We start from the raw sequence: 16141 nt of genomic DNA on the forward strand, positions 1-16141 counted from the left end.
ATCACCCCTACGGGATTTGCGTCGAGGGCGTTGGATTGGGGAACAGGGGGTGTATGTGTGGCGTATATATTTTTTTGTGTATGTGTGTGTGTGTGTGAGTGTATAAGCCCATAGTGTGTCTCTGTTCCACGGCCTTGATGTATTTGCCGTCGCTAGTCCAAAGTTCACAACAACAGGTGTGTGTCCATGAGAGGCAAAAAAGGGAGTTTGTTGTGTCTTCGCTGCAGCGATCTTCGGGAGAGTCTCGAAGCCAGGGAAACATCCATCCATCCATTTTCTACCGCTTATTCCTTTTCGGGGTAGCGGGGGGCGCTGGTGCCTATCTCAGCTACAATCGGGCGGAAGGCGGGGTACACCCTGGAAACAATCCAAGTTAAAATGATTTGTATGCGAGTGAAAATAAAATTTGCTTTTCACTCTAAATTGTCTATGACTGGTCCTCAAAAATTGCGGGGTAGACAGTCCGATGTGATCCACAGTTCTTCCCGCATCCTCCAATCATTTGTGGCACCTTTGGGGTACTTTGAAGACTGCCAGCAACTTCCAATTTGTCGACAAACCAGAGCAAAGCTTGCTCCAATCAGCAGATGTCCTGTTGTCATAATTCCGAATAGGTGGATATATTCACGTCTTCGACAGAAAAGGGTCGCAAGGCACGCTGGACTCCTTCTTCTCCCAAGAGTCTGTCGGGTGTCCAGCAACAACCGCTTCGTCACGACAGCAGGTTCCCCCAAACCCAAGATCTTGTCAATTTTGTTGAGGCCAGTTAAATAGTTCCAATGTTTAGATTTGGAAAGCAGTGCAAAAAGAGGCAACAAGAAAGTTAAGACAAGACAAAACAAAGAAGCAAGCAGGAGAGATAAGGGAGAGGAAAGGGGAGCGTCCACCCTCGGTGATCGCCAGAGAGAAAAAGCTAAAATTGTAGGTAATTTTATTCATTCAAACATAAAAACATGTCCTTGGAAACGGGGCGCCATTTTAGAAGTATGCTAACATATATTATGTTAGTTAGTGCGAAGGTTTTATGCAAAAAATGTATGTAATTGTATTTGTAAGCAACTAAAAACCATTGATTTTTTTATATTTGGCGCCAAACCTAAAAGTATGCTAACTCTTCCTGTTAGCATGTTAACGTTATCATGCAAATGTTTAATACTAGTATTTTAGCTCATTTTAGTCATTAGAAACTAAAATTTTTTAGATTTTGATACTTGGCGCCCTCTTAAAAGTATGTTAACTTTTTGTACGTTATCATGCTAACAATAGCACCGTAATCTGTTCTCATTATAACATGCTAACATGACTCGGACTCTGACAATGCTCTAAATTTTCTCCAAACATTTCGGGAGCCCAAAAGTATAACATTTATCGCCATACCCGAAAGATGCTGCAAAATATGGGGACTTTTGGTGCATGTTAAGGGCCTCAAAAAGTGTCCAAACTTATAGAAGAAAAAACACAAAAATTCTAATAGGGCCCTTGCGATGATGGAAGACAAAAACCAAGATGGGTGACTTCCTGTTCGTTTTCAGGTACAGGTTCCTGAGACTTTTATGTGCGTCCCATCATAATGGACGTTTTCTGCGATTATTTTTTTTTTAAAGTGGCGCTACAGAGCCAATTTTGAAATTTCATTTTCGGGACCCCAAAAATATGACATTTTTCACTTAGGCTGCAAAATATGGGGACTTTTGGTGCATAATCAGGGCCTCAAAAAGGCGTCGAAACCTCTCTACAGGCAGCAAATTCTGGGAACTTTTCATGCATGTTAAGGGCCTCGAAAAGGCGTCCAAATATGTAGAAAAAAACCCAGCAATTTCAATATGGCCTTCGCAATTGCGATGATGGAAGACAAAAACCAAGATGGCTGACTTTTTGTTCGTTTTCAGGTGCGAGTTCCTAAGACTTTTATGTGCGTCCTGCGCTTTTTTTGTTGACACCTGAAGCTGGTAGACGGGGGCACATTTTTTTTCTTCTAATTTTTAAGCTGGCGCTGGGGAGCCAATTTTGAAATTTCAGTTTCCGGACCCCAAAAAGATAACATTTGTCGCTGAGGCTGCAAAATATGGTGATGTAGTGGAATGATCCGAAACTCAACTGCAGACAAAGTGGTTTTAGTACAAAAGTTTAATTTACCCATTAGTCAAATTAGTACAAGTTGGATTAAATTGCCCATGCAGACAGATACCGTCCTCCAGAGGAAGCAGAATCAAACGAAAAACATGCAAATCTTCTCTCTACTCTTGGTCCACTGGCTTTTTTATATGACTCCTCATGGGTCAAGGTCGAGTTGTTTTTGCCACTGCTGGCCCCAGTACAATCGTGGATCTCCTAGTCAAAACAAACATTCATCACATCTCCCAGACTGGTTGGTGCGACCCCAAATTCAACTTTCCCTTACATTTTGCTTCCCAGTGATTCAGAAATAGGCTTTTAGATAGACTTTCTTTTTCGGACTTAAACAGACACAAAATATGGTATAAAGTCAGAAATTCCACTACAGTGACTTTTGGTGTATGTTCAGGGCCTCAAAAAGGAATCAAAACCTGTAGAAGAAAAACACAGCAATTACAAAAGGGCCCCTGCACGGCTTGCTCGCTGCTTGGGCCCTAAATAGGTGACTTTACCTGGAAAGTAACGTGGAGACATCTTCAGTAGATAAAAACCACAAAAGTCAAACATTCTTTGACAGCGTTTAGCATCAATTTGGTGGCAGCTAATGTGCAATTTTCACCTTTGACATTTGGGTGTTGATGTTTATTGTGGTAGACGCGTGGCAGATAATTGTAGTGACTCGCTGCGAGTGTGTGTGTGTGTGTCTGTGTGTGTGTGTGTGTGTGTGTGTGTGTCATCCAAAAGAATAACATGAAGTCTCCAGCGTGAGTCACTCGCTGGACCCCTGGGCTGGTTTTGGAAAGAGACGGCCGTGCTTGTGTGTGTTTGTGTTGTCGTTGTTGTGACCTGTTTGTTTACGGAATGTTGGTAAACGCGGAAAGGGCATGTGCACATTTAGGGGAGGTGGAAATATCAGTGCGTTTTCTTGTCTACCATTTCAGTGGCATGTTCTTTCCTTTTCATAGGTCTTGACTGTTGTCAGAAATGTTTTTAAATGTTTTCCATGTAAACCAGCTTCCTTTGTAGTGGGCTATTTTTTTTCCCGAAATGTGTAACCCGAACAGAAAGATGTAGTGAGACTTCATTAGGCCCATGGAGGCTAAAAAGAAATAAACATAGTTTTGCTCATACTAAGGGTTTGATGCCAATTGAACCAATTGGCATCAAACCCTTGAAGTACTCTGCAAAAACTGAAATCTAAGTAAGATTAACTATTTCAAATAAGGGTGATATTTGCTTCATTTATGTCTGATAAGATAATTCTTCTCACTAAGCAGATTTTATGTTAGAGTTTTTTACTTGTTTTAAGGATTTAGGTCCTAAATGATCTCAGTAAGATATTACATGTTGTTGCTGAGATTTGATGACCTATATTCAGTAAAACATGCTTGAAACTAGAATATAAACCGTTGCAAAGCTGTGTCATCAACACTCACAAGTATAAAACTGCTTTTTTAAAGTAATAATGTCTTACTTCAAGCATAAAAAAAAGAATCATGATGCTGAGCGCATATCATTATGTCAAGATTGAAAACTTGAAAAGTGTAACAGGCTTCACGGTGGAAAAAGGGTTACTGCGTCTGCCTCACAATACTAAAGTCCTGCAGTCCTGGGTTTAATCCCAAGCTCGGGATCTTTCTGTGTGGAGTTTGCATGTCCTCCCCGTGAATGCGTCGGTTCCCTCCGGGTACTCCGGCTTCCTCCCACTTCCAAAGACATGCACCTGGGGATAGGTTGATTGGCAACACTAAATTGGCCCAAGTGTGTGAATGTGAGTGTGAATGTTGTCTGTCTATCTGTGTTGGCCCTGTGATGAGGTGGCGACTTGTCCAGGGTGTACGCCGCCTTCCGCCCGATTGTAGCTGAGATAGGTGCCAGCGCCCCCCGCGGTAAAAAGTGAATGAATGGATGGAAGTGCAACAGATTACTCTTCATTTACAATTGAAGTTAAAAAGTGGCTTTGGAGTAATCAAAGCTGCTCACACGGTCACTAAGGTGGGCACTATGTTTGACAGATCAACTTAATGTGTATTATATTTATCAATGACAGCATTTTTGTTGTAAATTGTGAGGTGTGTCTGTTAAAATCATGGTTGTTTTTACAAATGATGACGAATGTGAACAAGAGCATGTATTGTCTTTGTGTGACGATGTAAATGAGGTGTGGTTGTATTGTATATTAAATATGTGTCCATGAAAGGGCATTTTATGACTTTTGTTAATTTGATTACGTGATATGATATGATATAATTTTATTGCATGATTTTTGTATCCCTTTAATTTAGGTAGCCAGGGACTGCAGATGGAAATTAGCTATTTAGCTATAATCTGGTACAGAACATATCTGTCTTTGAGCTTAATGTTTCTGTTAATTGTCCCTTCAAATAAAGACTAAACTAAGATGATTGCACTGGCATTTACTTCATTTAAGAATATTTTTTAACATATTGAGCAAAAAGGTCTTTTTTTTTTCTACCGAGAAAAGTGCACTTCTTATTAGTGAGAATAAAATGATTTTAAGGTATTTTGGGGTTTATTGATGTTAGCTAATTTTGACTTGTTTTTGAAAGTCTTGACAAGCTAAATTTTCTTGTTTTATTGGCAGATAATTTTGCTTAGTTTGGATAAAATACCGCTTACCGCTTATTCCCTTTCGGGGTCGCGGGGGGCGCTGGCGCCTATCTCAGCTACAATCGGGCGGAAGGCGGGGTACACCCTGGACAAGTCGCCACCTCATCGCAGGGCCAACACAGATAGACAGACAACATTCACACTCACATTCACACACTAGGGCCAATTAGTGTTGCCAATCAACCTATCCCCAGGTGCATGTCTTTGGAAGTGGGAGGAAGCCGGAGTACCCGGAGGGAACCCACGCATTCACGGGGAGAACATGCAAACTCCACACAGAAAGATCCCGAGCCTGGATTTGAACCCAGGACTGCAGGACCTTCGTATTGTGAGGCAGACGCACTAACCCCTCTGCCACCGTGGAGGGAATAAGCGGTAGAAAATGGATGGATGGATGGATAAAATACCCCTAATTTTGTTTTTTTAGGGACTGCAATGTTCCTATTGGTACAATGGAACAGAGGACCCTATTGTATCTGTGAGGTTTTAATGTTTCTTTCTTTCTTTATTATTATTCTGCACCTTCGCGCTGTAATCTGACCCCCTTAACATGCTTCAAAACTCACCAAATTTTACACACACATCGGTATGGCAAACCTTCCCAACTTATTAAACAACCAAACCCCAAAAATCAAAATTACGCTCTAACGCCCCCTAGGAAAAATCCATATCCAATTGTATTTGCAATCAACAAAGTATGTGGAAACACAGTTGTTGTTTTTTTGTCCTGTCCAGCTTCTCAGGCAAATCATATAGTTGATGTAGATGCCTATATCGGCTGTTCAGATTCATTTGACAAAAGAGAAGTGTAGGATACTTCTCTTGTAGCCTTATTTCAATTTGACTTCATTAAATGTATTTATATTATCATTTGATGCACTGTTTAAACATCAGAAAATGCCACAAATTCAGTCGGCCATTTTGAATACTCCGCTCCGAATGCCTTTGACTATTTTCAGAGATTGACGTCACTGGAGTAACTCTGACCATATTATTAGATCAGTCATACTGGAAATACGCACACATTGTTAAGAGATGTGGTGTTTATCATTCACAATCCTTATGTAAGACAAGAATATATGTTCTTGGCTTTTTTATGCATTCCATATAGTAAATAAATAGCTAACAGTTGAGTCAACATATGGAGGGTCCTCTCATTATACTCTAAAAACATCCAGAAAACGCCAACAATACTCCATTTACATGACCTGAAAATTAAATAATATGAGTGATCTTGTCATTATAAGCACTAACGCAGACCATACTTGCCAACCCTCCCGATTTTTCCGGGAGACTCCCTAATTTCAGTGCCCCTACCGAAAATCTCCCGGGGCAACCATTCTCCTGAATTTCTCCCGATTTCTACCCGGACAACAATATTGGGGGCGTGCCTTAAAAGCACTGCCTTTAGTGTCCTCTACTAACTGTCGTCACGTCCACTTTTCCTCCATGCAAACAGCGTGTCTGCCCAGTCCCACAAAATATATGCGGCTTTTACAGATACATACAAGTGAATGCAAGCCATACTTGATCAACAGCCATACAGGTCACACTGAGGCTGGCCGTATAAACAACTTTAACACTGTTAAAAATACTGTACATTAAAATGAGACAAGCAGTTGACTGAAAAATACTCCAATGTAATGCACTAGCTTGATGCTAATATACATTGTCTTTGTTATTGACTAGCTACTGGTTCTTATTATCAATTTTACATGGCGATTTCAACACCTCCAAATTTGTCAATGAGAACTACGACTAAGATGCACGTTGCAATCAAACAGCTGGTGCGTAATAAGTACAACACTTACAGTACTAACACTTTGTAGAGTGCAACAAAAGACTAGATTCAGCAAATTTGTGTCGTTGATTACCGGTACCATATGCGTTTAAATGTGAACAATGCCTATGCTTGTTGTTTGGGAGCACTAGGACAGGTGTAAATAGCAATGTAGTCAATAAATAAAGGAGAAGAAGCACAGTCAGCATGATTCCAATGCTAAACGCTAATTGAGCACAAGCCGCGTGACCTGTGTGCTCCAGTTACACACTTACTGTATGCGCCACACTCTGAAGTCACACCAAACAAGAATGACAAACACATTTCGGGAGAACATCCGCACCGTAACACAACATAAACACAAAGGAACGAATACCCAGAACCCCTTGCAGCACTAACTCATCATGGATGCTAAAATATACACCCCGGTGTATATTTATAAGAATCGAATTGAATCGTGTGGTGTCCAAAGATTCACTGCCCTACAGTGAAGTGTCCAAGCCCAAGTTAATCGTTTTTTACAACCAGTTTATGCTAGTTGACGACGGAACTGAAATCCAATGTTGACACTGAAACAAATGTTGTCAAACCTTTGAGTTTGTGCCATTGGTACAGTTCTCAACAAGAACATTTATGTTTGTTGTGTTTTTCATTCCAGGCCACGATTATGTAACGTACGCAACTAAAATTAGCTGCATGCCTTTCCCGCTTTGACGTTCACTAACTCTGTGTTCCTTCCCGGAAGGCTCTCAACGGGTTTGTCCTGGTGATCACCGCCGGCGGTACCATCTTCTACTCCTCCCACACCATCCAGGACTACTTGGGCTTCCACCAGGTCATTCATTGCTTGTTGTTTTATACTCGGTCACTTCCAAGTTGGCCTTAAATTTCAAAAACATTTCCAAGACCTGGCTTTACCACCTCATGTTTGGATAGACAGCGTGCGTGCAGCGTCTGCTGGGACTTTCTAAGCATCCTGGAGTTCCCTCCCAGCATCCAACCACCCCTCCAAAAAAAGAACACAGACATGACCTTTTCTAGTTTGCCCTTTTGTTTGAAAAGCAAGTCACAACAGTTGAGCACACGGATCACTTATCTAGACAACAATGTCATGCAGCACCGATATTTTTTTTTACACTAATCCATCGTATCATGTTAGCATAGCTCAACTGTTTGTTTCGGAACAGACTCCATTTCTGAGCCCTTTGGTCATTTTTTCCCTAGACCGACGTCATGCACCAGAGTGTGTACGAGCTTGTTCATACAGAAGACCAGCAGGAGCTCCGAAGAAACTTGCACTGGGCGCTGAATCCGCCGCCTGCGGCGACATCCACTGTCAGCCAAGACTCACCCCAAGGTGGTTCATCTCTTCATCAAAAAAAAACCCCTAATACATTTTGACAACGCTGGGAATTGCGGGTTGTTTACTGTCGCGGTTGTAGACATTCTTTTCGAACGTGTCTTTAGGAAGAGCCCCTGTTGGCCTACACACATTTGGGCTTCGATATTAGACACAGTTTAGGTATTAAGCCGTAAAACCATCCTCAGGTCGGGGTCACATGACCCTGTAATCTTCAGCAGGGGCTTACAAGGTGAAGTGGTCCCCATCTGTATTTTGGGTTTTAAGGTGCTTAGGTTTTTGTCTTGGTTATTAGCAACTTGACACAGGCTCTGACACAACCAACCCTAACTCTTGATGACAATATCACTTAAGATGGAGATACACAGTTGAAGACCATAACCTACAAATCTTTAAAAAAAAAAAACAGTTTTAATGTTTCTTCTTGTCATTTCAATTGTTGACTCAACACATTAAATGTTAAACCAAGGAAAATACATTTTGGAGGCTCATTTCGCCAATAAATCATGCACTTCAGCAGTGGTTCTCAAATGGGGGTACTTGAAGGTATGCCAAGAGGTACTTGAGATTTTTTCAAAATATTCTAAAAATAGAAACAATTCAAAAATCCTTTATAAATATATTTATTGAATAATACTTCAACAAAATATGAAAGTAAATTCATAAACTGTGAAAAAAAATACAACAATGCCATATTCAGTGTTGACAGCTAGATTTTTTTGTGGACATGTTCCATAAATATTGATGTTAAATATTTATTTTTGTGAAGAAATGTTTAGAATTAAGTTGATGAATCCAGATGGATCTCAAATACAATCCCCAAAGAGGGCACTTTAAGTTGATGATTACTTCTATGTGTAGAAATTTGTATTTAGAATTGAATCACTTGTTTATTTTTCAACAAGTTTTTAGTTATTTTTATATCTTTTTTTCCAAATAGTTCGAGAAAGACCACTACAAATGAGCAATATTTTGCACTGTTATACAATTTAATAAATCAGAAACTTATGACATAGTGCTGTTTTTTACTTCTTTATCTCTTTTTTTCAACCAAAAATGATTTGTTCTGATTAGATGGTACTTGAATTAAAAAAATGTTCACAGGTGGTACATCACTGAAAAAAGGTTGAGAACCACTGCACTAGAGCCCAAACAAATGTTCGGAGTCCTCACTTTCCATTCGAAGCAGAATTTTTGATTGGGTTTCGGAAGTTTGGAAGGTAAAGAACTGTGCAAAATCTTAATTCCAAAGGTCAGAGGGACTCTTATTCTGTTTGGAATGGAGAGAACTTTGAACAAAGGATGTTGAAGCCCAAATAAATCACTTTGACGCTGCAGCCAACAGCTGGGACTCTCTCCAAAGAGTCTTTGAGGCGTGTTTCTAAATCAGATCTTCCTTCCTTTCCTCCCTTCATTTAACCAGGTAAAAACTCATTGAGATCAAAATCTCTTTACCTAAAGTGACCTGGCCAAGAGGGCAGCGAAATATAGTTGCAGAAACGTATAAAAGAACAACAAAAACAGCAAAAATTAAAAAAATATTTACTTACATATATTAACATACAACATGTGAAAGGTCAGAACAATGTATACAATGTTTCAGTAAAAACAACTTCAAAACAAGTGCAATGCCCAAAAGAAAGAATTTGTCGATCCTTTAAAAATGGCCTGAAATTCCCCCAAAGTGTTCAGTTCAGGTAACCTCAGATCCTTCTCTAAGTCAATCCATAACCATGGAGCAGGATATCTGAAAGCTTTTTTTTAAGATTTTTGTTGGCTCTCAGAACAAACATGCCAAGGATAACTTGCGACCTTAAGCTGTAGCGACTGGAATCTACACATTAAGAACACAAATAAGGGGAAACCAGACCAGGAAGTGATTTATATATAAAATATAGCCATCGAGTCAGTCTGCGTACTGACAAAGATGGACAGTTTGTCTTAGCATATAAAGTGGTGGACCTGGTTGCCACAACCACTAACAAAACGTAAGGCACAATGATATACAGTACCCAGTTTTTTCAAGAAAAAAAAAAGTCTGCATTATATAGCAAAGACACAAAAGTGGTCAGAATGAAGCGTTTCCTAACTTGTAGCGAAAAGCAAGACTTGTTTCTAAAGAAATAAGGAGATCTTCATTCTCCGACAAAGCACACTTTCTGCTGTGAGGACATGTCAACTGCACAAATATTGTTTATTGAGGTACAGGTAGAAGAATTGTCCTCATTGGTCAATATTGGTTCGAAGACAAACGGGAAAGACCTCAAACTAAGGAGGGCTATGTGGCAGTGCTGAGGACGGTTTGGGTATTAATGGGACGACACAGTTTTTATCTGTGGGTTTATCTTGAGGATAATGTGTACCAGCACAACCCTCAAACGGTTGGTGAACTGAAAGCGCCGCAATTGCAGCAAACGTCTGGGAAATTCCCAAATAGGAATGTGTAATTTTGTGAAGAACATGACTTATGCAAAGCGACCAAGATAACTGAAAGATCTTATACAAGCGGACGTTTGTAGGATTTATTACAGTTTGTATGGGATCTTGTTTTTTGGGGGTCGAACTGGTATGAGCTGCACATGGAAGACAATGTCCTGAATAATTCACACCCAACCGGAACAAAATAGTTCCCCTTTATTAGTTGTTGACTTGTCAAACTAAACTTAAAATAAGCGTCAGCGTTGTTGGTCACTATTTGGCTTCGAATTTACAGAGATAGAACCGGACAGCAGCTCGTCTTTGGTCACCTACAAGCCTGAACAGCTTCCTCCAGAGAACTCATCCTTCCTTGAGAGGAGCTTTGTGTGCCGCTTTCGCTGTCTCCTGGACAACTCGTCTGGCTTTCTGGTACGTTTTGTTGAATGCTGAATTCATGGTCTAAAGTTCCAGCGGTTTTGGTATCTTGTCAGGAAAACCTTGCTGGGTTTTGTTGCACAACAGACTCTCGCTCCATTTACACTTTCTGGTTCTTCTTGACAGGCTCTGAACTTCCAAGGCAGGCTAAAGTTTCTACACGGGCAAAACCAGCGTCAAGAAAACGGAGGAAAGGCACCGCCGCAGCTTGCCCTATTCGCCATTGCGACTCCTCTTCAGCCTCCATCCATCCTGGAGATCAGGACCAAGAACATGATCTTCCGAACCAAGCACAAATTGGACTTCACGCCGTTGGCCTGTGACGCCAAGTATGCGCAGAATTTGTTCTGGTTCTCGATTTTGATATACTGAAATTTATATAAAAAGAGTCATGTGGACTATTTGTTTTTTCAGGGGTAAAATCGTCCTGGGCTACACAGAGGCTGAACTGCGGGTACGAGGATCCGGTTATCAGTTCATCCATGCCGCAGATATGTTGTACTGTGCAGAGAATCACGTCAGAAGTAAGTTTTGTTTAATTTCAGTACAATAGAATCAACAGAACCTTGAACATTCAAATTTATGATCCAGTTTGCTATTTTGAACGGAATCCTGTTCAAAAAAAGTTGAGGGTGCCTGGTCCAACCCAGTCAGAGTTAAGACAGCTTTTGCTCGTAATCCCGGGGGATTACGGAGCAGATTAAATAAAACTGAAGAGATGCCAAAGAAGAAGCTGGGAGGGGAGGGAGGGGGGGGGGGGGGGGGGTCTACAAATCCACTGCATAAGCAAAGCATCGCAGATGACCCAGCGCTCAAACATTGTGAGGACAAATGCCTAACAGATATGTTACTCTCCCCAGCACAGTCACGGGTCACTGGACTTCAAGTCCGTATGGAAAACAAACTTGATAGGCCGACCATGAAAGGACACTGTCCTGCAAGGACCAGACTTTGACAAACTTATTTGATCCCCAAGGGTAATTTTTGAAGGTGCAGCAACATTCCAACTGTTTCTGTTGCAGTGATGAAGACTGGGGAGAGTGGACTGACCGTGTTCAGGCTGCTCACCAAGGAGAATCTCTGGAAATGGGTGCAGGCTAACGCTCGACTGGTTTACAAAAACGGCAAACCAGACTACATCATCGCCACCCAGAGGCCCCTTTTGTATGTCTCTGAGTTGTTACTCAAAATAAGGAGACTATAAAACATCTGATTTCATTGACCAGGTTTTGGCAATAATCTTGTTTTTTTTTCGTGTAGGGATGAAGAGGGAGGAGAACACTTGCGTAAACGCTCCATGCATTTACCCTTTACGTACGCTACAGGCGAGGCCTTGCTCTACCAGTCCAACCACCCCATCGCGGGGTTCAGAGATGGTGTTTCTGAGAAGAACGGTAGTAAGTCAAAGAAAAGTCGGACTGAAAGGCTGTTGAGGGATGGTCTGGATCCAAGCTCGCTCTTGGGGGCCCTCATGAGTCAGGATGAGTCGGTGTACGTTTGCCAGGCTGCCCTGGAGCCCAAAATGTCCTTTCATAACAGCTTCTTTGGAGACCAAATGGGCTTCTCTGAGTCCAAATCCTCAAGCTTGCACAGAACCTGGGACACTCCGAGCAATGGCGACGTGGATCCAAGTATCACAGAACCAAGCACTAGCTTTGACCCGCTGCTGGCTACCCTTGACTCTCTCTCCCTGGAAGGCCAAGGGGTCATGGATGCAGAGGATGCCAGCTGTTCAAATGGAGAGCTGTTTGGAGCTCTTGAGGGTCTGGGGCTGAGCGCAGAGGATTTGGAGCTTCTCCTGTTGGATGAGCGGATGATCCGAGTCGAAATCGACCCGGAGCGTGTGCCCACCTTGGACGACCTGCTAACAAATGAGGAAATTCTTTCATACATCTACGACTCAATTGAAGGAAAGACTGATTCTTCGGACCAGGTAGGACAGGCACCTCCCTGTAATCCCCCAGTGAGTGCAACAACAATGTCAGTACCCGGAAGCACTCTCACCTCTGAAGCAAATGTGAAAATGCAGTTTCCTTTCCAGAAGCCCCCTCTGATGGGGAAGGCTCCCATAGTCCAGTTGTCCCAGCAAATGCAAAAGCACCTCAGCATGTGCCCAGGTAAAGGGGTCAGTGACTGGGTCCAACAGAGCGACCACATGGCCAACACAATGGTCAATGGAGACGTGCTGGGGCACGCTGAACCTGCTCCCAATGGACAATGGCTAGCTCAGGACATTCTCTTGAATGCAGGGATGCAAATGGAACACATGAACTCTCAGCAGACTGTTTTCAATGGCAAGACCACGGAACGGGACGGAGAGCTACATCAGAGCTACCTTCAGCAGCCCCTGACGCAGAACCGGCTTTCGCAGCAGTGCCATGCCAAACAGAAAGCAGCCAGCCTCAACGGACTCTGCAGCATTTCCAGTACGGACCAGTCAGCGGTAAAATCTCAGTGGCAGGACTTTGGCTTCAGCGAGGATCTGGGTCACTGCCTTGACAACAGCCAAAAACTGCTCGCAGACACGTCGTTAGATTCCCGCATGGATTACACCATGCCCGACCTTGACAATTCGGATTACCCTATCAACGGCAGCGGTTTGTTCGGGAGCGGCTCGCTTCAGCACCGGGCCGAGTCGGCGGTTTCGTCTCTCCAGGGGATTACCCACAAGCGGCAGCAGGAGCCCATACCGGTTCCTCTGGCTCAGGTAATCTCCAGCCTGTCCCAGTGTGCACCCCCCAACGCCTCGCTGGAGCAAATCCTGGCGGTGGGCAAACCCTGTCGGCAGCTGGACCATTACGGTATGGCGACTTCAGACATGCCTCCCGATGCCAAGGTAAGGACCTTTTGTCATAGTATGGTCTTTTAACTGTAGATGACCACAATGTATCTACCCGTGTTTCCTCAGTCATTTGAGATATTGTTAAACGTTTTGAAGCAAGACAGGTTTAAGGTGAATTACGTCTGTTTGCATCTTTGATGGAATAAGGTTATAATTTCATCAAAACTGAAGAGGTTAATGAATACTTAAGCCTACCACACTACTGTATTTTCATGTTGTTTATTACGGTGGCACTTGGAGAGCAGAGTTTTTTCTGAGGGGATATTTGGTGAAAAAAGTTTGACAACAACTGTGCTAGCCTATTGGCTACTCGGAGCGAGCAGCTCCACGACAGCAAAGCGCACAATAGCACACAAGCTAGATATACGTAATAATGATTGAACAAGTGCAGTGTAAAACAGCACATTTGTCAAAATGAACAAGTATGAAATAATTACAGTTGAGTGACACCCCGGTTACAAACACACAACATTGGAATGTCGTTTACATAAAAGAAGACAAAAAATGTGGTGGAATGTATCTGTTACAGTACTGATCAATGATCAGTAAATCATATTCATTAACTTGACAATGTCAATGCATCCCTGAACTAGACTGCATTATTAGAGATACTGCTAGCCATTTTTCGTACTTTTCCACACTCTGACCAACATACTGAGGAGGCCAAAATATTACAAAAAGTTATGGTGGTTGAAAAAAAAATACTAGAAAATGCTATTTCAATAGAAATTTTGTGTGAATGCTGAAGAGCCAAAGCTGAACTGGCTGGCCAGACAGGCTCAAGTAACAACAACATGAGCAAAATGAGCTGGAAAAAAAAGATAGCATGCTAACACTATTATGCTAACATACTGACAATAGCATGCTTACAGTTAGCATAAGTGAAATACCAAAATATATGACACTGAGGTTAACTGTAAAAATGTTGTGTGAATGCTGAAGAACAGAAGCTGAACTGAAATGCTAACAGTTAGCATGTTGGCCAGATAGCGTCACGTAACAAAAAATTTGCAAAATGAGCTTAAAAAAAAAAGAAGATAGCATGCTAACAGTGTTATACTAACATAACAACACTAGCATATACCATTCATCCATCCATTTCCTACCACTTATTCCCTTCTCGGTGGCAGGGGACGCTGGAGCCTATCTCAGCTACAATCGAGCAGAAGGCGGGCTACACCCTGGAAAAGTCTCTACCTCATCGCACTAGCATATACCAAATACTATTTATACAATACCAAAATATATAACACTGAGGTGAACTGTTAACCTGCTAAATTGGCTAAAAAAAAAATTTTTAATTTAGCATGCTAAAGTTAGTATGCTGTAATATGTAAAGTACTAAAATATTTTACTCTGAGGTGTGTACCTGATAGTATTTTTAAATGCTAGCCTGCTAATGTTAGCTTGCATCAACTAACAAAATATGACCTCCAAAATTACCTTAAAAAAAAAAGCTAGCATATTAACATTAACATCTTAACAGGTTTTATTCGCCATCTAACAAAACATTTGACGCTGAGGTCTGTATCTGCTAAATTAGCAAACAAATCTAGCATACGTAATGTTAACATGCTAAACAGCTAACTCTAACATGTGTCAAGTACCAAAATGTTTTACTCTGAGGTGTGTACCTGTAACATGTGTTTGAAATGCTATCCTGTTAACTTTAGCTTGCATCAACGACCAAATAGGACTGAGGTGTTAACCTACCAAAAACAACAACAAAAAATAACATACTAACAGGTATCATTTGTCAAGTAACAAAAAATTTTACGCTGTGGTGTATACCTGTAAAATTAGCAGAAAAGCTATCATGCTAACAGAACTATGTTAACATTTTAACAATATCATGCTTACAGTTAGCATTAGGAAAATACCAAAATATGTGACAGTGACGTATATATCTGCTAAAATAGCTTTAAAAAAATCCAGCATGCTATTGTAAGCATGCTAAAAGGCTAACTGTAACACACGTCAAGTAACAAAGTATATTACTCTGAGGTGTGTACCTAAAGAATGATCTTAAAATGCTAGCCTGCTAACGTTATCTTCCTTCAACTACCAAAATATGTCTACCATGTACACCATTAAAGCTGTCATACTAATGTTAGCATGCTAACAGGTCTCATTTGTCATGTAACAAAACATTTAATGTGTTGGTTTGCACTTGTAAAATTAGGAAAACTGCTATAATGCTTACCATAATATGTTAACATGCTAACAAGAGCATGCTTTCAGTCAGCATTACGAAAATAACAACATATATGTTAGTGAAGTGTATACTTTTTGAATTAGCTAAAAAAAACAATCTTGCTAATATTAGCATGCTAAAATGCTAACTATGACATTTGTCAGGTACGAAAACATATTACTCTGAGATGTTTAACATGCTAGCCTGCTAACGTTATCTTCCTTCAACTACCAAAATATGTCTACCATGTACACCATTAAAACTGGCATACTAATGTTAGCATGCTAACAGGTCTCGTTCATCATGTAACAAAACATTTAAAGTGTTGGTTTGCACTTGTAAAATTAGGAAAACAGCTATAATGCT

The 16141-nt window shown here is 41.2% G+C and overlaps 1 protein-coding gene across 1 annotated transcript in view; it reads left to right on the forward strand.

The window, feature by feature from the left end:
• LOC133537847 (aryl hydrocarbon receptor-like) overlaps positions 1 to 16141 on the forward strand; it is a 93271-nt gene that overhangs the window by 62718 nt on the left and 14412 nt on the right. The window contains exons 4-10 of the mRNA XM_061878917.1: positions 7272 to 7361; positions 7751 to 7883; positions 10600 to 10733; positions 10866 to 11068; positions 11154 to 11263; positions 11762 to 11903; positions 12000 to 13575. Coding sequence (XP_061734901.1) covers positions 7272 to 7361; positions 7751 to 7883; positions 10600 to 10733; positions 10866 to 11068; positions 11154 to 11263; positions 11762 to 11903; positions 12000 to 13575 — 2388 coding nt within the window. The remainder of the gene's footprint in view (positions 1 to 7271; positions 7362 to 7750; positions 7884 to 10599; positions 10734 to 10865; positions 11069 to 11153; positions 11264 to 11761; positions 11904 to 11999; positions 13576 to 16141) is intronic.

This window comes from Nerophis ophidion, linkage group LG19, assembly GCF_033978795.1.
Source record: "Nerophis ophidion isolate RoL-2023_Sa linkage group LG19, RoL_Noph_v1.0, whole genome shotgun sequence".
Lineage (NCBI taxonomy): Eukaryota > Metazoa > Chordata > Actinopteri > Syngnathiformes > Syngnathidae > Nerophis > Nerophis ophidion.